The 24,433-nt window shown below is 40.8% G+C and overlaps 1 protein-coding gene across 2 annotated transcripts in view; it reads left to right on the top strand.

The window, feature by feature from the left end:
- Window positions 1-24,433, top strand: part of FAT3 (FAT atypical cadherin 3) — a 524,011-nt gene that overhangs the window by 402,440 nt on the left and 97,138 nt on the right. For both annotated transcript variants that reach the window (XM_070425876.1, XM_070425875.1), the window contains exons 6-8: window positions 2,890-3,029; window positions 18,771-19,046; window positions 21,527-21,737. In XM_070425876.1, the coding sequence (XP_070281977.1) occupies window positions 2,890-3,029; window positions 18,771-19,046; window positions 21,527-21,737 (627 nt within the window). The remainder of the gene's footprint in view (window positions 1-2,889; window positions 3,030-18,770; window positions 19,047-21,526; window positions 21,738-24,433) is intronic.

The raw sequence follows: 24,433 nt of genomic DNA, 5'->3' as shown, positions 1-24,433 counted from the left end.
ATGGCTTGGTGTCACTTGTTTCAGGGGTCCCTTGCTGACATCTTCATAGAGGCTCCATACTTCCTTGCACAGAATGAAGCCATCATTGGAACCCATTTTCTGTTCATGTCTTCTACCCAGAAGTTTGAAGCCTTTTCCATCCTAACAAATCACTTACTATGTATTGTGATGGTGACTTTTGCAGTTTGGATTGCAACAGCAAACTAGCACACATGTCTGTTTCTTCACAATTTCACAAATAGAAAATTCACTCTAATTACGGATCTTAGAAGGCTCAGCGCAAGATTTGTTCTCTTACATCGAGAACTTTTACCTTTTCACTTAAATGAAGCACTTCCGCCTTCTCTTTGGCATATCCGACTTGCCAGCATCACTAGTCTTGTGCGTTGGGGCCATTATTAAGTCAAATACGGGTTACTTGAATGCAGGTTAGAGATAACCAAGGGAGGCGTAAACAGCATAGGTACTCTGGATAAAGAGATGGCTCATGCCCAGGGCAGGATAGAGCTGGCCAGTTCAGGATTTAATCACACTAAGAACAAGCAATTTAAAAGTTATGAATTGTTTCTTTCTGAAATTTTCCATTTAATGTTTTCAGACTGCAGTTGAAAGTTAAACCAGAGCTACTATAATTCTTAGTTAAGAAAACGGTCTAAAACTGATGTGAAATGTGATTTAAGAAATGTCTTAAGAAGTTGCATTCTTATCTTTTTTTTACACACAGGTCTGAGGAGATTTGAAAGTTTCCTTGGCAAAGGTTTTTTTCAGAAGGTACCACTCGATAGCAAATGATTTTCCTTTGCTCATTAAGATGTTTATTCCAGACCCTAGAATCAGCCTTACCTTTTATTTCACGCGGTAATCAACATGAGGCATCCCCCTTGGAGAAGACGTGGTGACCCAGGGCTTGCTTCCCTCTTCAGCCTAGATTTCCTCCCCTTTCTCCTTATCCTGTTCTTCAAAATACTTTTTTTTTTAATTTATAATTAACATTTAGTTCTCAGTAAATCAGTTAAAGATATTAATTGGAAGATGAGTCTCTTTTTAGATGAAATTTTTGAAAAATGTATCTTCTCTAAGCAATTCTGTGGTACCCCTGTGTCTCCATAACTTTAATGAAATGTCAAGGGCAATTATGCTCTCTCTGGCAATTAAATAATCTTCAGTGTATATGACAGCTGCAAGCAATAAGTATTTGAGATATGTGTGACCAGGTTTATTTTAATTAAGCATGGTACAGCAGTGCCCCCTTATCCATGATTTCGCGTTCTCCCATCTAAGTTACCTGCAGTCAGCCTCGGTCTGAAAATATCTATGTCATTCACCTCACATAGGCATTGTACTGTCTCACATCATCATCAGAAGAAGGGTGAGTGCAGTGGGTGGTATTTTGAGAGAGACCACATTCACATAACCTTTATTACAAAGTATGTATTGTTAAAATTGTTCTATTTTATTATTAGTTAATGTTGTTAATCTCCTACTGAGCCTGATTTATAAATTAAACTTTACTATAGGTATGTATGTGTCAGAAAAGTCATAATAGTGTATTCAAAGTTCAGTACTATCCTGGGTTTCTGGCATCTAGATCAGGAATCCCCCCTTATTCCCTGTGGATAAGGAGGGTGGCTACTGTATTTATTTTGTGTCACTGTATATCACATTCTAGCAATTCAAGTAAGTCTCCTTTCCCTGAACTCACCTGCTCATTTGTAATATCATAAAAATTGTATAGAGTATTGTTCATTGATCAGCAAAATGAAAGGAAAAGAATGCTGACTGTAAAAGAACTCAAGATTTCTTCTCTAAAATAGGAAATTCAGTAAATGCATTGCCCTGTGAGCTGTAGCTAAATAAAACTACTGTCTAAGAGCAAAATTCACATCATGAAATTTCAGACAAAAATAAATAGAGCTTGCGAACATGTACTGATATTTAATTAAAATTGTTCTAGCCTATAAATGGTATAAACCCATTATCTTCTATTTCCCCTAAAAATAAACCTTTCATTTTGGAACAATCATAAACCACACTTTGGTTCACAGGAATGGAAAACATCTACAATAACTTTGCAAGGCCTGCGTTGTCTTAAGTGCATCATTCACAGATTGTAGATTATACCTGGTCCAGGAGGGAACAAGTAAAGTTTTCTAAACTTTTTATGTTAATTGTTTTATAAGTTGATATACATAAGCTGATGTTTTTCTCAACTTCTTTCCAGATTTCATTTTGTAAGTCTCCCGTAGACTTTCTACTTTGGAGGGAGAAAAATAATTCACATTGTCAAAATAGCATAAAAACATTTCTATAAATATCCCAACTTGCAAATATAAAATTTTTATATGAAATTCTTCTCTTTTTTTGCTTTTTCTTTTCCCCCCAGTATTTATAATTTTATTTTTGACATGTAATGGAGGAACTCTGAACTCTAGCACCAAATGTTTACCATCAATCCTGGAATAGATTTAGGAATGTCTATTCATTTTTGTTCATCATAATTGGACTGTTTGTTCATTTAGAATTTAATCTACTTTGGGAAAGCCAAAAGTTATACAAATTCCTAGCCCAGAAGCCATAACAGGTTGATGGGCCTTTAGTTTTCTTAATATTTTATGGAGTCAGTTTATGCTTCACTACTCTTAACATTAGTGCTGAGGTTTTCTTTACAATACATTATTTTGGGGTGACATTTGTTATGTATTATAGCAGCTGTATTTTACAATATGAATTAAGTTAGTTATAAAGAGGTCCCATTTGATATGTACAAAATTGAAACATAAGGATGCCTGTCAAAAATATTATAAGAGCTCACTTTAAAGCAATGTGCTTCAATCCATGTAATAACTTCTCCGATATGCTAATTTGATGTTGTTTTTGTGAAATCATCAGGGGGGAATTTTGACAGCTCTTTTGATGCAGAGAAGGGTGTCGGGACCATTGTCATTGCCAAACCTCTGGATGCAGAGCAGAGATCCATTTATAATATGACTGTGGAAGTCACAGATGGGACAAACGTCGCTGTCACTCAGGTAAGACATCAAATTGCTCAACAGTGGGTTTGCTGAAAGGTCTGCTAAAGTCAGAGTTGTAAACAATTGAAAAATGCATTGGACATAGTAAATTAGGTCCATGGATTTCTAGTGAGAGCACAACCTAGAAAAAGGATCCTATCACATAGGGTATTGCATAACTTAGCTGCTTCTTTCCAGAAATCCTGATTGTTTGTGGACGGGAGAGTGAGATGTGTTTGTTCCCTGATCACTTGCTGTAGATCAGTGATGGCGAACCTTTTGAGCTTGGCATGTCAGCATTTTGAAAAACCCTAACTTAACTCTGGTGCCGTGTCACATATAGAAATTTTTTTATATTTGCAACCATAGTAAAACAAAGATTTATATTTTTGATATTTATTATATATTTAAATGCCATTTAACAAAGAAAAATCAACCAAAAAAAATGAGTTCGTGTGTCACTTCTGACACGCGTGTCATAGGTTCGCCATCACTGCTGTAAATCTACCTCTTTGACAACATCAGCTTTCCTTGAATTTACGAAGAGGAGAACAGCTACATTGTCTGAGTTAACACACTGTGATATTCTTCACCTCATTTGTTAGTCACAGTAAGTTAGAGCTAGAGAATACCTAAGGGTCCAACTTCATTTTACAGACTGTGATCAGATGAGTGAAATAGCTAAGGTCACACGCATTAATAAAGACAAGGACTTGGATCTAGGTGCCCGGACTCCCACCTCCCGTGTTAGCCTGGATGTCAATGGGTTGGTGGAGGGACCTAGGGGTTGTTAAAACCACTGAAACCTGGGCTCCGCTCACAGAGATCCTACAGGATTCTAACAGGCATCCAAGCCAAGGACCACTCCTTCTACTCTGCTACTTGAGAGCTTATGAGAGGGCACGGAATCAAGAGGAGAAAATCTCTAGGTGACACTAACACAATGTTAGCTATCAGTGTGAGGCAGATTTATCCTAAATACAAGAACAGTTTTTGTTGTTTTTTTATTTTAGTATCAGATACCTTAGACCAGTTATGACAGAGGATTGGCATACACACACACATGTCCTATAACCTTTCCCACTTCCTTCTCTGGTCCCATGACCCCAGAAGCCATCACTATTGATCAAAATCGTTTTCCCCACGGAGCCCAGGTGTCCTCAGAATCCTCCTCAACACAGTCCTTCAGGTAGTGAAGATGAAATGTTTGCCAGCCCCACAGTAAGCAAGTGTTGACGTGCTTAAAATATGATGTAATCCTTTGTAACTATGTAGTTTTAAAAAGGGGAGAAGAGGAGGAGGTTTTCATGTGCTTGTCTATGCAGCTGCCTCTTAATTTGAAGAGGTTTCAAAAATATGCTGAGACCCCTTTGACGCTGTTTATAATCATAGAATGCTAGAATTCTTAGGAAACAATAAGGATTATTATAGCACAACCCTTTTACTTTTCATCTGAATAAACTGAAACCTAGAACGGGAGTGACATGCACAGGATAAGGCAGCCCGCATGTGACCACTCCTGGTCCTTTCCTGGGATGACTATAGGATCCTATTTGCCTGAGAGAGTCCCATTCACTCCTGTGGCATTGATATAATTAATAGTATTTTTTTAACTCCTAAAATTGCTCCAGTTGGGACAATAAATCACATGGTCACCCTACCTAAATCTATACAGTTTCTGGGAATTTTCAGCACACCAGGAAAGGACACTGTGGTTGACATCCTACAGGAATCACACCAGTCTAATATGAAATAACCCACTTGCAGTACTGCTAAGTCTTCAGTGCTAATTCACTTTAAATGGGAATTTAAGTCAGACTTTTTAAATTAGCCATGTCTTAGCATAATATCCAACCTCAACTTTTTAGCACCACTGAAAAACACAAGATATATTTGAGTAAAATACAAATAAAGAATGGAACCATATTCATTTCCATACTTTACTCCAGGGTTTTAGAATAATTGAATTAAATGGTAATTCAGTATGCCCAGGATGTTCTAGAGAGATATTAAGTATTTTTAGAATAAGTAAATGAATAGCAGACACTACATATTCAACAGGACCTGTATGGCAGGCATGCTGGATCCAAAGCACAGAACCAATTCACGTAAACCAAAAAAATTTTCAATGAAACTTGTATTTTAGAATTTCATTAGGACCCAACAAGAAAGCAGTCTACAGCATCCATTTCACAACTATTTCTTTATGCATACCATGTGCTAGGAGCTGCACTAGATGCCTGGGGTTACCGTGATCCAGATTTTAAAACCAGATCACTAATGTGTACCTAGTTTTTAAAAATTAATATGGAATTTATTTCAGACTAATGATTGCCAGGGCAGTTGGGAAGGAGTTAGAGAATTGGGGTGAACTTGGAGCCTCCCCTTGGTAAGGCCAAGCTAAGCCGAATTAAGTGGACTAATAAAGGATATCAAGAGATTTTCTTGTCAAAAGCTTCCAAGTTACTCTGTGTCCCCAGGGCCATGACCCTCTCAAGAAATGAGAACTAACAGTTTCCAAAGTATAAACTTGTATGTCATCATTATTACCATCAAAAAGCCATCACTCTGTCTACCGGGCTGTGTTGGGCCTGGATACCAGCCTGGATACTCCACCTGCCTCTGCCAATCAGCCTCCGCTCACACGTGCCACAGCCCCTCTGGCAGTAGTGACAGCAGCTGTTCTCCGAGTCAGTCAAAGCCCGCCGTGTCAAGGACGCTTTTACAAGAGGGTGTTTGGGGAAAGAAAAGCATCCTAGGTTTCTTTTAGAAACCACTAAAGCATGCTCCAACCTTGACTGTAATGATTCCACCATCAAACAGATACCCTTCACCATATAACTGAATAAATGCCCCGGAGCCCCCAAGCACCTGTTCGGTTTCCCTTTGGGAACTATTCTCTACTTTGTTCATCTGGAATCATAAAACATGGAATGACACATGTTTCAATCGGCCATAAACAACATGTGGAAGTCTACTTGGCGAATGTCAAATAAATCTGAGCCTCAGGGCTCTGAAAACGCTTCCTTCATCTTTGGTTTTGCCTGTTCTCCCAACTCACGGGATTCTCGTGCCTCAGAGCTACCCTATCTGGTGATGAATAAACATCCTTTTCCTTACTGAGATTCCCCAGTGTGAGCGCTGACTGTAAAATGGTTCTGTGGAGTTCAGGTTGCAAAGATGCAGATGTACTAAATGGAAGAACAAAGCCTCCCAACATATGCAGAAACCTGGCGAGATGGACAAGGGCCTCTGCATAAAATAGTTGTTGATTTTATGAAGGACGTTACTGTACTTTATGTAACACAGCAGAGTATTTGACAGCACGGGCTCGGTAGCAATAATTCCGTGTTCTAATCCCAGCTCTTCCACGTAGTAGCTGAATTCCCTCCAGCAGGTGCAGGTCGATAAACTTCTCTGCACTCTAGTCCTTTCATCTATAAAGTGGGCAGACTCACACCTGCATCATCATTAGAATTGCTGTGGTTTGCATGTGTTTACAGATACAAAGTATTAGCATGAGGTCTAAACATAGTAAGTTCTTAATAAATATTAGCTACCTCTGCTAGTATTACTCTCATCACTTAGCCTAGGTGACCATCTGTATCATGGAGATTGCCACCCAGGTGGTTGTGAGACATGAATGAGAGCCTGAGACAGCGCTCTGGGGAAGGGGATGACTCAGTGCTGCATCCCAGGCTTTTCCTGGAGGACTACACTGGATACTTGCTGACTTGTCCTGGGATGGAAGTGCAAGATGATCCCTGAAGGTAACCGCAATGCAGATCAAACCAGGCAGAACTTGTCAAGGCCTCGGAGCACACCAGAGGTGCACTCCTGGGTTTTCCTAGTTCCTGAGGCTCCTTCCCAGGATGGCCACTTTGGATGGCTCTTTGACAGTCTTCTCTTTGCCTAAAACCGTCCAACATTGTTGAGTGCTTTCTGTATTCCAAGAATTACCCCCAAGGTTTTAAAAACCTACTCCTGGTTTCTACATGTATAATGTGATGGAATGGGAACAAATAGTTCATGACTGTCACCAGAAATAGCATCACTCGACGGTCTAGTAGACCAAGAAATGAATAATGTGGAGTGGAGAGATTTAAGACCCGTACTCTGGTTCTAGCTGTGTTCCTTCCTGTCGAGACCTCTGCCCAACCTCCAACCCCTGCTGCCTCCAGCAAACCAATGCAAATCAGCACCCAGTTGTGCAAACAAATTAAACTCTCCAAGATAGTCTGAGAGGTGCTTCAAGCCCATGAACCTGTTTATAAAAGTTGGTGTGTATGTTCCTTTTTTTAGAGAGTAGATCCTTAGTATTCATCAGATATCCAAATGCGTATGTGGCCCAAAAATATTCGGATAAATTAATTCATCATCACTTTTTCATCACTCAGAAACTCCAATTAAAAGTTTCAACATGCAACCACCCATGCTTCCTAGGAAACATGCACACCTGAGGGGGTTGTTGGTTTTCAAAGCCTCCCTGCTCTGGTGACCAAGCTGGCTGTTTCCACAGTATTTCAAATCCCTGTTGGACTGGGTTAAGAAAGAGACTAAGTTTGTCTACTAAAGCCCTGGATAGAAAACAAGAGGTTAACTCCCTTCAAGAAATAAAAAAATAGAAATAGCCATGCTATTCTTTTACATTACAGAAGAGTTCCCCACTTTGATGTTGTAGAAGCCCAGAGATGAGCATGAGTGTCTGGCTGAGAAGGGAGGGATGCAAGTGTTGAGAGGTGGTACAGTCGGTTATAGCAGTGGTTGGCAAATTCATTAGTCAACAGAGCCAAATATCAAGAGTACAATGATTGAAATTTCTTTTGAGAGCCAAATTTTATAAACTTAAACTATATAGGTAGGTACATTGTTATTAACTTAATTAGGGTACTCCTAAGGCTTAGGAAGAGCCACACTCAAGGGGCCAAAGAGCCACAAGTGGCTCGCAAGCCGCAGTTCACGGACCATAGGGTTAGAGGAACGGTGAGGAATCACAGGAGCACCAGCTGCTATGAGAGGGGAAGGGGAATATCCAGGTGACAGATCTTAAGATAGACTATCCTGGATTATCCAGGTGGGCCCAGTCTCCTCACACGGGCCCCTCAGCAGATGACTTTCTCCAGCTGAAGTCAGAAGAGATGCAGGAAAAGGGGCAGAGATTCCAACTGTGAGCGGATCTGAAACACCACCATGAGTTTGAGTGTGGAGGCGGCAACATGACAAGGAACATGAACAGCCTTGAGGAGCTGAGAGCGGCTTCTGCTGACAGCCAGCAAGAACAAAGGGGCCTCAGGCCTATAACCTCAAGGAACTGGATGCAGCCAAATTGGAGCTGGTTCACCCCCAGAGCTTCCAGAAATGAACACATCCCTGCTTTCAGCTTTGTGAGACACTAGCCGAGAACCCAGTTGGGCCTTACCATACTCAAACTTCTGATCTACAGAACTAGGCGATGATAAATGAGTATCGTTTTAAACTGCTCAGTCTGGTAATTTGTTATGTTAGAAATAGGAAACTGTCCACCTAAGAGACATCCAAACCTGCAGGGAATTTTCATAAGCTTATCTGGGCCACACTGTTGACATAGGCCAGGGAGCAAGACCTCAAATGCTCTGAAGAATGGCAGCTATTTTATACATTAAAATCAAAGAAGATGGAAGGAAGGTGGGTGAAATCCATTGGTGGTAGCTTAAGGAGGTGGGAGAAAGCAAAGCAGGGAATTCTCTAGGATTGGGTAAAAGGCAGAATGGAAACACATACATGATAGTTAATTAGCAGTTACAGCACACAGAGATGGTATGCAGGGCACAGGTAGCTATGAGCGGTCCTATGGTCTGGTGTTCTGGTGCGTGCTGTTGTGCCTTCCAGGGGTCTAGAAAAGAACGTTACTCTGCCATGTCCAAGGTATGTGATCCTACCTGCATGAGAACAATGGACAGAGCTCACTTTAAAGTAAAGATGGATCTTTGCTAAGGAAACCACAGGTCTGAGACATGACTACCTGCTGTGACCTGCCCAGTTAGGAATTTGTGATCATACCAACCGGTTTGGCTCCTTTTGGTCACTGAGCTTGTCAGGCCCCTTTGAATTCACAAACAAATCCCCTATTGTCGTGCCCATTTTACAGATATGGACATTAAGGCAAAGCAAGGCTCAGTAACTTGAGTAGAACAGGGCTCAGACACAGGCAGTTGGATTCCAGAGCCTTATCTGTGAACCACACACTGTGCTGCCTCTCAAAGGCACAACTCAATGCTAAGGCCGGAAGAGCAACTTACCTAGCCCTACTAGTTGCCAGGGGGGCACTTTTTAAGGTGGCTGCCTTGGGAACATGGCACCCCCTGTGGCGATTAGAATAGAATGTCTCATAGCCAGACATACATGATACCCCACCCTCCTCACTGCCCTCTCTTTAACGCGCCAAGCTCACAGGGGACAAAAACACGCATTTCCAAGGATGAGAAATTATGAATTTTAACAACTTTCCTCAAACATCTGCCAGACCAGTCTGAGCTACTGCATCTTCACAGCAAATGTAATCAAATCTAGAGCATGACTCTTTCAAAGGGTCAATGAATGGAAATGCATAGTAATATAAAACTCTTCATAGTTGCATAATAAGACTTAGCAAGTCTCATTCTTAAGTTTCATTTCCCTGTCACCCTATTACCATTACACTCATTTTTCTGGTGATAAACTGACGCATAGACTGGTTAGGTGGCCACCCTAGGTATACACAGGTAAAGAGATACAAACCCACTTCTTCCTTCTCAAACTCAGACACACCTCAGGAACTTTCCCCTGCACACCTGTACATACAAAGTATACACTTTAATGCATTAGGGGAAGCATTTGGCATAGCGGAAGGAGCGCTGACCCTGAATCAGGTAATTCAAGTTCAAGTCAGAGCTTAACCAATTCCTGTCTGTGTTACCACAGAAGGTGGCTCCATCTCAATGAGACTCGGTTCCTTCTGTATAATGGGGCTAAGGCTTACATGCCTTATGGGTTGTTGCAAGAATAAGATATTATGAGAAGGTCCTTGAAATTCCATGATGTGTTGGACACATGCAGGTTTTATTATCACAGCCCCCCTTTCAACTTAAAATTGAAATAATACACCTGATAACTATATAGTATTATGTGTATGTGGTTTTTATTGTTACTTATGAAAGACAGCAGAGATAGTCATGCCCAAATAATAATCCAAAAGTTACACTGGTTTGATTCGGGGACTCATGATATGTTGTTTTTGTGATTTTAATATACTTTTCTTATTCAAGTCCTGGTTTGATTTATAAAGATATGAAAATCAGCCTGTATGTGTATGCTCCACAGCCAAATGTGGAGATTAAAAGCCTCTTTCACATAATCTTCAAAATTCTTAATGCCCCAAAACCAGTTCACTGAGATGGGCCACCAAGGTTTTTAGCTGAAGAAAGGGTCTGTGTTTACTGGGTCTGGCAGGTCTGCAACCTGCATCCCTAAAGTTAGCCTTGTCCTCCACAGCCATGGGGATTCCATTCCTCTTTTGTCTCTAAGTGACATGCTGAGAGTTCCTTACTAGCCTCCTTTCTTTAAAAGCTCTCTTTACCTTGAAAATTTGGACTTGGTATTATCCTTTCTCTCCATCCTGCACCTGCATAAAAGGTGGGTGCTGGGGGGAAGGATAGAAAGAAACCACTTTTGCCAAAGCTGCTCTATGATTCCCCAGATCAAGGGACTCCCAAGGGACACTGCCCTCATCGAAGGTGTTCTTTCATGTCTTGTAGTGCCGTGGCACGCATAGCAGGGGAAAGGGCAGTGGCCCAAAACTTCCTTGTATACTTAAGTTAGGAAAATGCTGGGACAAGTGTAATTATATAGAGAAAAAAATAAGGCAGCAAGCCAACTCTAATGTGAGACTTTCTGCTAAAAAAGATAATGGCAAAATGTCACTGCCTCTAATAGGTCTGTGCCTGACAATTTATACACAAATCAGTCTTTGAAAATGAATTCCAATGTTAAGGGCAGCAGAGAACTTTCTAGTTAGAATAACCCTATGATTGACGTTCCTAAAGAGAGAGCTTTCATGTCAGTTATCTATTTTGTAAATTAGGAATTCTGTATAGCAAGGTCCATGATATTTGCACCCATATTTGTTCACATGTGTTTCACAATTAATGTGTGTGGAGCTTAAGTGCACATGGAATGGGATGATGGAATGCATGGTATGAACTCACAACATGGCTCCATAAGACCCAGGTTCAGGTCTGGCCCTGCCATTGTCACATTGGACACATTCCTCAAATTCTCTGACTCTCACAACACTGGTAGACTAGAGATAACAAAGACTAAGAAGCAAAGATGATACAGGTTTGTACACTGTGAAACAAACTCAAAACTGACATGATTTTTATGTTTATACATTTGAAATACAAGGAGGCGTGACCCTTGAAATCACAACGGTAGAATGTCTTAAATATGGTTTTAAAATACCAACAGAGGCAGAACAGAATTTCAGTCATTTAGCACTTAATTGGTTCTAGTAAAAGGCAAGCTTTTCCCTGCAACTCACCCCATGGGCTTCCCACCATGAGCCTTTGTAAAGCCGGGCTTGGCATTCACCCAGGCTTAGTTGAGAGGAGCCTGCAAAGCCCAGACTGTTTGCGGTGGGCAGCATGGAAACCAGCCCTGAAGAGACTTCCTACATTCAGGTCTCCTCCTGCTTTGAGTCCATTGTACTTCCTTAGGCCTTTCAATGACCATTTTGAACACAGCATCTTTGAGAGTTACTTTGCTTTGTTTGTTAGTCCAGGAGCTCACAAATGGCCCCAACTGTGGGAAATAAAAAGCAAATGAGGAAAAGGAAGTCTTTTTACAGAGAAACACTTGTTCTGACTGTAGATTAGGCTCAGGACAAAGCAAGCAGAAAGAGGCCAGCTTTTCAAGAGCACATCGACTTTGGAACTTCCTGAAGGTCAGGGCAGGCTTGCTGCTGCAAAGGCTTCTGTACCCCATTGCTGCAACTGCTTCTGTGAACACAAATATTTTAGCATCTTGACTAAGTTAACTTGAACTTTTTAAAGGAAAGAATTGACACTCAGAGAATGTAGTAGACTTTCCAAGTACAGTGGGGATAGAAACAATACCCAGAACTCCACAGGCACACTTCTCACTCCTTTCTCTGCCTTAAACCACCGGCAAAGCTTGTGCCCACCTCAGGGTCACTCCCATGGGCAAGTGGTCCTGGCACAGAGCTGAGAGCCAGGACCTACTTTTCTAACTCAAAAAAAAAACACGCCTGGCCCTAACCAGTTTGGCTCAGTGGATAGAGCAGCAGCCTGCGGACTGAAAGGTCCCAGGTTCGATTCTGGTCAAGGGCACGTACCTTGATTTCGGGCACATTCCCAGTAGGAGGTGTGCAGGAGGCAGATGATCGATGTTTCTCTCTCATTGATGTTTCTAACTCTATCCCTCTCCTTTCCTCTCTGTAACAAATCAATAAAATATATTTTTTTAAAAAACACGTCTGGGCCAAAGTGCAGATAGGAGGCTAACCATGGTCTGACTAAATTTATGTTTAAAAGTAAACAATTTTCTGGAATGCATCCAAATGCCTGCCTATATTTAATGGTGATCACGAAAGGCATGCCCATTAGTCAGGAATACAACAAGAATGTCACTATTTCCACTGCTGTCTAAGTAGTGCTGTAAGTAGTAGTCAATGCAAGTTGCATTATAGGGATTATAAAGAAAAAGGTAAAATGATACCTATTGCATGTAGCATAATTATGTATCAGAAAAGCTCAAAAGAGTGAATGGAAAAACTACTGGAAGTGATAAGAAAATTTAATAAAGTGGCAAGTTATAAATTTAACTTACAAAACTCAATAGCCTACATTTATAGCAAAAAAAAAAATTAGTAAAAAGATAGTGTAATGGAAAAGAAGACAATTTAAGATAGCACATGAATAAACTCTAAAAAAATGTTCAAAACCTATTTGAGAAAAATTAAAACCCCTCTGAAAAACAAAACAGTAGTTTGAGCAAATGAAAAAAGACAAACCATGTTTTGGGGTAGGGAGACTCCATCCTAAAGAAACCGTTTCTCCTTCAGCATAACCCCAATTTAAAATGCTTCAAGTTCTGTCAGGTGCTATACAGGTGGATTATCAAGTTAATTTGGAAGAATAACAAGCAGGAATAGCCAGGAAAACCCTGAAAAAGAACAAAGAGGGGACCTAGCTTTTCCAACTAATTAAAATGTGCTGAAAAGCCTCTGTAATTAAAACATTTGATAGCGATGCTTGAAAAGACTGGTAAACCAATGCAACAAAATAGAAAAGCCTGACATGCGCCATTTGCATGTATAAACTTAGTATACAATAAAGTGGCTTCTTAAATTTCTGGGAAAGTGTTGATCTAAAAAGTGGCATTGAAATAAATGGAGAGCCATGTGGGGAGAAAAATAAAACTGGATCCATTCCTCACATAATATACCAGGAAAAATTCCAAATGGATTAGAGATGGAAATGTAAGTAAAGGGAACATGTAAACGTTATTTATAAAAAATGAGTGTGTTCACTATAGCCTAGAAATGTAGAAAATGTTCTAAACTATGGCTTAAGGTCCAGAAACAACAAGGGAAAAGATTGATGTATTCAATTACATGACCAAAAAAATAAAAACTTTGCATAGCAAAACATCTCCATGAGCAAAATAAAGATAAATGACAAAATTGAAAACATTTGCCATTTATATCATTATATTTTCCAAAAATAAAGGGAAAACCCATTTCACTCATAGAAGAATGATTTGATATAGTTTTAACAGAAAAAGAAATGGAGCAGTAAAAAAGAAGGAAGTCTTACCATTTGCAACAGCATGGATGGATCTGGAGCATATTATGCTAAGCGAAATAAGCCAGTCAGAGAAAGACACATATCCATGATCTCATTCATATGTGGAACCTTATGAACAAAATAAACTGATGAACAAAATAGATCCAGAGACATAGGACCATGGAACAGATAGAAATTTCAGAGGAAAGGCAGGGGTGGGGGGAATGGTGGAGAGATTAACAGGGGAACTTATATGCATACTAGAGGCCCGGTGCATAAATTTGTGCACCAGTGGGGTCCCTCAGCTTGGCCTGTGGGATCAGGCCGAAACCGGCTCTCCGACATCCCCTAGGAATCCCTGATTGCAAGAGGGTACAGGCCAGGCTGAGGACCCCACCGGTGCACAATCAGGGGCTGGGGAGGGACCATGTGAGGGCTCCAGGGCATGTCCAGCCTGTTTCACTCAGTCCTGATCAGCCAGATCCCAGCAGCAAGCTAACCTACCGGTTGGAGCGTCTGCCCCATGGTGGTCAGTGCACATCATAGTGACTGTTGGACCAGTCGACTGTCTTCCCCCTGGTGGTCAGTGCACATCATAGCAAGCAGTTGAGTGGCCTTAGCATATCATTAGCATATTATGCTTTGATTGGTCAAACGGATGACTGGACACTTAGCATATTAGATTTTTATTATATAGGATATGCATAGCCCATGGACATAGACGATAGTGTGGAGAAGGCTTGGTAGGAGCGGGTGTGGGGTGGAGGGGGTCAGTGGGAAAAAAACCAAAGGGGACTTCTGTAATACTTTCAACAATAAAGATAAATTTAAATAAATGAATAGAAAAAAACCCAGAAAACAAAATGCAAATGACTATTAAACATATGAAAAGGAAAATATGCTCAACCCTATTCATAATAAAAGAAAATGAAAACTGTATTAAAATGCCATTTCTCAACTATCAGATTAGCAGAAACTCTAAGTTTTACTGCATAGGTACTCTGTGGGCAAGGCTGTGGGAAGACAGTCACTCTCATACACCAGGTAGGGCAAATGCAGGTATACAGTTGTTTGTTTGGAAAATGATACAATAATTGATAAATAATAATAGAATAAACTCTGGGTTTTATGTACTCACAACTGTAAACCTACTTTTGCCCCACTCTGTGTTGCTCTGGGAACGCCGAATGATAAAACTTTTGGGTCAGGGAATATGGAATTATCAACCAAAATTGAATAAGCACTTCTCCTTTGATCCAGTAATCCCAATCTAGGGTCCCAAATGTATGCTAGCAAAAATATGAAAAGACATGGGTACAAGGCTCTTCATTATACACCCTAAGACAGTGGTTCTCAACCTTCTGGCCCTTTAAATACAGTTCCTCATGTTGTGACCCAACCATAAAATTATTTTCGTTGCTACTTCATAACTGTAATGTTGCTACTGTTATGAATCGTAATGTAAATATCTGATATGCAGGATGGTCTTAGGCGACCCCTGTGAAAGGGTTGTTCAAGCGCCAAAGGGGTCTCGACCCACAAGTTGAGAACCACTGCCCTCAAAGCAAAAGTAGGAAACATTTAAATGAACATCAGTAGAGGATTGATTGAATTAACTATGATTTATCTACCCATTGGAAGAATATTTCTAAACTGCTGTGGACTGACCTTCAGGATAGAGTGAGTGACATGTTGACATTTTGGGTGAGATAGTTCTTTATTGTGGGGGACTGTCCTCTGCATTGTAGAATGCTTAGCACATAGAGAAGAGCTAATCTAAGTGATTTTATTTTATTTTACTTTTTATTGATTTTTTACAGAGAGGAAAGGAGAAGGATAGAGAGTTAGAAACATCGATGAGAGAGAAACATCTATCAGCTGCCTCCTGCACACTCTCTAGTGGGTATGTGCCCACAAACAAGGTACATGCCCTTGACTGGAATCGAACCTGGGACCCTTGGGTCCGCAGGCCGACACTCTATCCACTGAGCCAAACCGGTTAGGGCATCTAAGTGATTTTAAAGGTATTAATTTGACTGTATATCCCAGCAGGATAAATCCCGAGGACAAAAATAACTACAAAATAATACTAAATTGTTTTTGAATGTCCATAATTATAATGTAATTATAATAACAATGTTGGCATTGTTATGCTTAGGCTTTGTTCTTGTGTTTCAAAAAAAAACAATGAGTAATTATGATGATGTCATTGGCATGAGAAATTTCAGCATGGCAAAACGGAGATACAAATATTAAAAAAATAAAATTAAGTAAAAACCGAGATGCCCTCATTTTGAATTGTAGGTATCAATATCAACTCATGAAATAACCATTAGAAACAAAGAACTTTTGCTCTGGCCAGTGTTCCCAGTGGTTAGAGTGCCAGCAGCACACCAAAAAGTCGTGGGTTCATTCCAGTGAAGGGAACCTACCTGGGCTACAGGTTCCATTCTTAGCCCCAGTTGGACTGCAGGCTGGTGGCAACCGATCAGTGTATCTCTCTCACATCCATCTTTCTCTCTCCACGTCCCTCCCTTCCCCCTTCCATTCTCTCTAAAAATCAATGGAAAAAATGTCCTCGGGTGATGATTAACAAAGAAGCAAAAACACTTTGCTGATTATGTCCACTGAATAAAAGCTAGACACAATAGTAGCAATGAACATCCTTAGTACTACATCATCATCTCTAAATGCCACTTCTAACTAAAAAGTAACCAACACTTTTTGAAGAAATGGATAATTCAGGACTGGGGTTAGAAAAAATACTTGGAAAAAAAATACCGGTAGAAATTATTGTAAAGCAAGTAAGCTATCAAAGACTACAGTAGTTGTGTCAAAATATCATAAGAGCCCATTTGAAGAGGCTCTCACTGACCAAGGAAGAGCCATTTGTGCATCAGTAACTTTAATGGACAGAAACATATCAGATGTGATTAAATTCAGGAGTTCATAACATTGCTTGAAAAAAAATACTTCGTTGATCACTTTGGGAGGAGCTGAAGAACCAGCTCATTATTTTTGAAATGATAAATAGAGAAAAAGAAGTATTTATGCTGCTGTTCCTACAGGAAGCGTATATCAGAGTAACCAAAGAGTTCTTTTTTTTTTAAATATATTTTATTGATTTTTTACAGAGAGGAAGGGAGAGAGATAGAGAGTCAGAAACATCGATGAGAGATAAACATCGATCAGCTGCCTCCTGCACATCTCCCACTGGGGATGTGCCTGCAACCCAGGTACATGCCCTTGACCGGAATCGTACATGGGACCTTTCAGTCCGCAGGCCAACATTCTATCCACTGAGCCAAACTGGTTTCGGCCCAAAGAGTTCTTTTTAGAGCTCCTCCAGCTAATAAATGAGAAAGAAATTGTAGAATTAAAAACATTACCATTTTGCATTTTTAATAAGTTAATGTTATGTATACAATGATCATCAATGGCTGTTAATATCACATAACCATAGGGAGAACCAGGTATTATGTGTCTCTGAATGGAAGTGCACTGTATCACTCATGAAGTATTTTTGTCAAAGAAAAAGGAGGAGAAAATTAAACTTGAATCTATCAAGCCTCCTATATCAAACTACCAATGTATAAATAATATAGAGGACAGTAGGACCTGTAGAAAAAACCCACAGGGATGGAATGAGTGAAATTCAGACTGTGGGAACCATAAAGATAAAACGGCTCAGTTTGTTCACTGCCAACAATAACAACATAAAAATTGCAAGGAAATAAAGGGAAAATCTATAAATCAAAAGACATCAAGCAAATGCAATGTTTGGATCTTATTTGCATATCCTGATTAAAAGAAACTATGAAATATATATACATATATATGTATAATACAAACATACATTCCATTTTCAAAAGCAATTATAGAGAGATGAACCCCAACTGAATATTTATTAACAATAAGGAATTAGTTCTCTCTGTATAGATGCAATAATGGTATTGTGTGCATTTAAGAGTCCCTGTCATGTAGAGACACACACTGAAATTACATGATGGCTGGGATTTGCTTCAAAATAATTTTGGGGAGCAGGTGGGTATGAAACAAGGTTAAGCCGTGAATTCCTTATTATCAAAGCTGAGCAATGAATACATGAAGATTCATTAAGCTATGACTTTTATATGTGGCTGAACATTTTTATAACAAAATGATTTATAAAGTAATACAAGTTAGGAACGTTGTATTTCACTATCATGTTCTTTACTCAACACGTCCCTTCCAAAAGAGCCGCCATGTATGGGCACTGCAGTTGAGAAGCTCTGCTTGCTCTGAGAAGGCCACTCCTGTGTCCACTCCTCCATCCTCAGCCTCTTCTGTCCCTGTCCCCGTTCTGTCCCTGTCTCCACATTAAATCCACTATGAGGAGCACGTAACAAGAACTTGAGATAATAGGAACAGCCCTGGCTGGTTTGGCTCAATGGATAGAGCGTCGGCCTGCGGACAGAAGGGTCCCAGGTTTGATGCTGGTTAAGGGCACATGCCTGGGTTGCAGGCTCAATCCCCCAGTAGGAGGCGTGCAGGAGGCAGCCGATCAATGATTCTCTCTCATTGATATTTCTATCTTTCCCTCTCCTTCCCTCTCTGTAAAAAATCAATAAAATAAAAATAAAAAAGAGATAATAGGAATGAACCACACTGAGGTCACCTTGTGGTCTCTCACATGGTGCCTCAAGTGGCCCTGTGGAGTTGTCACCCCTGGGGGCCAGCTTAGCTGTTCAGTTAATAGTGAGAGTATTGATTAGCTGTAGTGTACGTCCCTGCCACTGTGAACTCCTGGTTTACTGTCAGCCTCTAATTACAGAGTATTTTCATACAAGAACTTTCTACACGTTGAGATGGCTGCTCCAAGCTGGGATCCAAGGACCGGGCGGGAGGAAAGAGGGCGTTGGCATTAGTCCTCAGTCTTGTCTTCTTTTAACTATAGGTATTTATCAAAGTGCTGGATAATAATGATAACGGCCCGGAATTCTCTCAGCCGAGTTACGATGTGACAATTTCCGAGGACGTGCTCCCTGACACAGAGATACTGCAGATCGAGGCCACAGACCGAGACGAGAAGCACAAGCTGAGCTACACGGTGCACAGCAGCATCGACGCTGCCAGCATGAGAAAATTCCGCATGGACCCCAGCACCGGCGTGCTCTACACTGCCGAGCGGCTGGACCACGAGGCCCAGGACAAGCACATCCTCAACGTCATGGTAGGCCCAAACGCTTAATTGCTCTCCTGGCAGGATCACTGACCCCTCGAGGCACACACCTTCGCCTCCAGACGTACAAGGCCTGTCAGTTTTGTAAGCAGTGGAAAACCTGGTCTCTTCACAGCAGGGCTGCCTTCATTTTCACCTTTTTATTTCAGTGAGGAATTACTATTGTTAGGCAGCGACTCCATATTTTTGCCAAACTGAAACTTGAGATGAATTCTACAGACAGTGGCTGCTCGGTAAATGCTGCCGACAGACTGACTTGAGAGGGAGGAACAGGCCGTTTCCATAAATCTCCCAGTGTACATAGTATTGGTTTGCATCCAGAAGATTCTGTGGAAACGTTTAAAGGAAGTTCCTTGAGAAGTTAATCACAATGGTAATCCTTTACTGAACCTGTGCCGTGCACGGGCCTTGGAAGCATTTAGAGAATTCATTTATTACCGTTGCTCCAGCATTGACCTTGTAGTAAATACAAAAGAGAACTCAGACACATTGAAGCCTGCAGAGAGCCTTAAACATGCATGTGGGTTCACGGGGCCTCCAAGTTATTTAGACGTTGCTTTCATTTTAAAGTGGAGTTTGCCTAGTTCCCGTAATTGGGAGGTAGAAATTAACAAAAAGCCTCCTTGGTTCGTTTATGGCCTAAAATCTGTCCCTATAACCACCCAAGAATCCTAGGGGCAATTGCACAGTCTCTGCCTTCAGAGCCCTCCTGGGTTCCTTAAGACCAGGAGGGAAAACAGAGGCTTAATCTCCTGTACTGCTGGGCTTTAAAACACGCCAAGAGACTACCAGTTCCCAAGCAGCTGGAATTTATGTTCTTCAAAGTGCTACTCCTCCTTCCCAAGTCCAGAAACCTCTCTGGACCAGAGGAAACCGGAGTGCCGTTCCCTTGGCGATGGTTTCCAGCTGAGACCCCAGGGAACAGAAGAGAGACTCAGGAATCATCAAGCCCATCGCTCTGACCACCATTCATTCATTCATTAGATGTTTCTCCAGCACCTAGTGTGTACCAAACACTGTGCTAGGCACCAAAGATATAAAACAGACAAAGTCCCAGCACCCTTGGGCATTCATGTGGAACGGACCTGGATTTCAGTAAGCCCCAAATAGAGTCCAGCTTGGTCCTTGGGTGTGACGGCCAGTCTACAGACAGGGAAATCCAGTGAACTCACCAGGTTGCTTTTGCAGGTATTTCTTCAGAGGCAGGAACCTTAGGCAGGTAACTAACTCCATTCTCATGATTCTTCAAGTCATGTCTGTTCATTCTTTCCTTAACAAACTCAAAATTCAGTTTGGTGACCCTGTGCCACTGTCATTTACATAGCTGAATATTTAGCGCAAACAAGTCTTTTATGCTGCCTTTCTCCATGGCAAGCATTTAGTCAGTTTGCTCATTCCTTCTAGGTATTATTTCTGAAAACCCCCTTTCCCTTTGATGGCTCTTCTCAGTACATTTTCTGATTTTTTTTCACATCTTTCAAATTATGGTGCCTAACATTGAACAAACGGAAAGGACACATTTGATCATTGCTACATAAAATTGCTTCAGAATCATGTGGTTAAAGAGTTGTTTATTTGCAAGCTTTTGCCGTATGCAAAAGAGGGGAAACTTGAAAGCAGTCAGGCAGGTTCCTCGGTGAAGTGAAAACGGGGTCTCACATTTTAGAAGTTAAGATTCAGCTCATCTTCCCAGTGAACAGGGTTCTCTCCCAGTACCGGGCTTCTGTCTACGTTTGTTCTTTTTGCCTGAGATACGTGCCTACAACCATCAATACCATTTTACCACTTGTACTTATTTCTGTCACCTCTTCCAAAAAGCAGAATAGAAAGTGAAGTGCTTTTCACTAGTCCCATCCTGGCACTTTCCACTGGGCCGTAGAGCTGTTTGTTGACTAGTTTGCATTCCCCCGTCAACTCTAAAGTTCTTGAGGTCAGGGACTGCATCTGATTCACCATTGAACCACCAGAGTCCATTCTGGAGCTTAACAGATAATAGGTGACAATAAGTGTTCGATGAATGAATGAGTGGATGAATGAGTGAATGAATGAATGAATGAATGACAATGCCTACATTATATTCATTAATTCCACTTTTTAGCTTCCTCTTTAGGAGAGCCTCCATCCACCATTCGATTAGCAGCTATTTGCACAAGTGAGAGGTGGTGGCTGTGTGAGGGGGACCAGAAGAAACTGCTGTGTTTGTCATATCCAGTATCAGTTCTATAAACACAGACTGGACACAGACCAAACATCAGGCATAACACCAAGTAATAAAGAGGATGTGGTCCCTGCTCTCAGTTGATTATCTGACTTGATAATACTACCATTTGTTGAGCACCTACTATGTGCCTGGGACTGGGTCAAGCACTTTGTGTACATTATGTCGTTTTGTTTTCACTACAGAAATCGCCCTGTGAGTTCTTTGCAACCTAAGATTCTAGTCCTACTGCTTCTTGTTATTTTGCCTAAAGGTCAGAGATCAGGAGTTTCCTTATCGAAGAAACTTGGCCCGAGTCATTGTGAATGTGGAAGATGCTAATGATCACAGTCCTTATTTTACCAACCCGCTGTATGAAGCATCTGTGTTTGAATCGGCTGCTCTGGGATCAGCTGTTCTGCAAGTGACGGCTCTGGACAAAGACAAAGGGGAAAATGCAGAACTCATATATACCATAGAAGCAGGTGAGAGCTGTTGCACTGATTGTAGCATAACGCATGGCACCAGATCCTCTAGTATTTATCACCTTGTCACATTCACGTGGTTACTGCTGGAACATCTCCAACTGCTTTTTTTTTTGGCCAAGCAACTGCCCCATTTGCATGATGGTGCTGTGTAAAGTTCTTGGCACTTCAGTCATATGTTTTCCCTCATTGACAGCAAGGAAAGAGTTCCCTTTTATTAGGTTCAATCTCAGATTTTTCTGGGATGGAAAAGAGAGAAGAAATGTGTAGTAAACTCCGTGTCTTTTACTTATGGGTCAACAAGTCATGGTCACAGTCTGAAAAAAGACCAAAGCCTCGCATCATCTGAGGGCTGCCAGGCAGCTCTGTGAATGAACCTCACATGTCTTTGTTTACTTGTCAGTGGGTGGGCTGTGGGCTTCAGAGATTCCTGTGCCCCCACCGTTGACACAAATTCACTTCATTGGAGGTGATCTGAGTAGCAGAGTAAGTTGGTAGGTACTAAACTGCCTGCTTAACCCAACAGATAAATAAATACAGACTCACCCGGCTGGCATGGCTCAGTGCTTGAGCATCGACCTATGAACTAGGCAGTTGCTGTTCCATTCTCGGTCAGGGCACATGCCCGGATTGCGGTTCTGTCCCCAGTAGCAGGTGTGTAGGAGGCAGCTGGTCAATGATTCTCTCTCATCACTGATGTTTCTATCTCTCTCTCCTCTCCCTTCCTCTCTGAAATCTATAACATATATATATATATATATATATATATATATTACATATTATATATATAACTGTGTGTGTATATATAACATAGAGAGAGAGAGATTAAAAAATAAATAAATACAGACTTTGTTAAATTAGAGATTTTTAAAAAATTGATTTTAACACCTATAAGCAGGACCATAGTTTGAGGATAGAACACTAAAAAACATTAATGACAGAAGACATAAATGTCCAATCAAAGGATAGGACTGTGAACCTAAAAATTACAAATATCCTTTATCTACTCTATTTTCCCTTTTCCTCTCCTTCTTCTTTGGAATATTCAGGCCACATATTTCCAAAATGTTCTGCAACATTATGTCTGTCACGCATCGTGCCAGACGCTGTCTCCTCTCCTGCCAGCACTGCAAAGCTTCCCCTTGATGTAAATAGGGAGCATTTTTGTGATTGGTGGAAACAAAAATATGAATGCTAAAATGACAGTTTGGGACTAAAAAATAGTAGAAAATGAAAAGCCAACAACCTTATTTAAAAAACCCTGCGATCTAAAATTATTCCCTGCATTAGGCATCCACATTTTTCATAAGTCAGTGCTAAACTCTATACAAAAAAATAAAAGAATAACGTAAAATAAAATATGTTGGTTCATAACAGCCAGGTACCCCCAGTGAAGTCACACATTTTTTTTCTAGATTAATAATTTTTAATATGATATTCTATATCTCTTAGTTTATTCATTCTTATTCTTTTTCCCCCACAAATAATATATAGACTTCTTTTTAGAAAAGCAATTTTTCAGTAACATCCTAGAAAATGTCACCTAATCCAATAACTCTTTATAGTCTTTCTGCAGTTTTCCCCTAACATATATTTTCCCCATATTCATTCATGCATATCCATTGTTTCATGTCACTGAAATCATTTAGGTATAGGGTTGTATGTCTACTTTCCTTACTTGACATTGTCTAAGCATTTGTCTGAGTGCCTACTTGTTGTTTATATTTGTCAGGAAGGCTACTATTATACTCCTCTCAGATAGACAGATTATTTGTAAACCAAATTGGATGTTCTTGAAGAGTAATTTAAAAGGAAATTACCATCCAGCTAAAAGGACTGTCTCCCTTACCATTTAACCTCCACAGAGGACAGCCTGGTGCTGTGCATAGAGAAAGAACTTGGTCATTTCTTTCACAGTTGACTAAAACTAGAGAGGAAAGTTATTTCCTTAAAACACCTTTTATATAGAACACTTGAATTTCCAGAAACCCACGGGAATGATTGGTAACTCAAAAAGCAGCTTTTGACTCTATGTGTACAAAGCTAATGGGAATTACAGTGGATACAATCAATCTCAGGTGGTCGCTGGGCCCCTTCATGGATAGACAGATAGACCCACACTGACCTGGACTGGTCCTAGCTGGCCAGTTTCTTCCCAGATCAGGGTAAGAGAGAGGTGGATCCCGGAGGCTTCAGCATTTTGAAGCAAATGCCAAGTGGTTGTGTGTAGTGTGCATTTTAAGTTCTCTCACAGCCCTCTGATGAGCAATGATTTTACTCTGTTGTCTGGCGGGCAATGCATTCCCTCCTCTGACTGGTTTGTAAGTAACTACTGGAGCTTCTTAGTTTGGCCTGAAGGACTGAGGCAGAATTCTAGTGCAAAGCTTTGGTCCTCTATTTCAGTGGTCGCCAACTGGTAGGTAGTCCGCAGACCACTGGTGGTCCTTGAGGTCCGAAAGGTTGGTGACCACTGACCTATTTAACTCGGGCACCAAGAGTGGCTCGTGTGTGGCTCTGAGACCGGACAATACAGGGGAGACGAGAACTAAGATTTGAGTTAGGATGGGCATGTATTGGATCCCAAGATATATACAGACAGAGAGTTAAAAATCTTTTAAACTCTCTCCTCCCAATCAATCTGAACAAATATTTATCAAGCACCTTCTTTGTGCCAGGTACTGTGCTGTTTACTAGAT

The sequence above is a fragment of the Myotis yumanensis genome, unplaced genomic scaffold, assembly GCF_028538775.1.
Source record: "Myotis yumanensis isolate MYYU_CA2020_CCGP unplaced genomic scaffold, mMyoYum1.0.hap1 SCAF_10, whole genome shotgun sequence".
Lineage (NCBI taxonomy): Eukaryota > Metazoa > Chordata > Mammalia > Chiroptera > Vespertilionidae > Myotis > Myotis yumanensis.
Note: the sequence above shows the minus strand (reverse complement) of the source record. Positions and strands in the feature narration are given on the sequence as shown.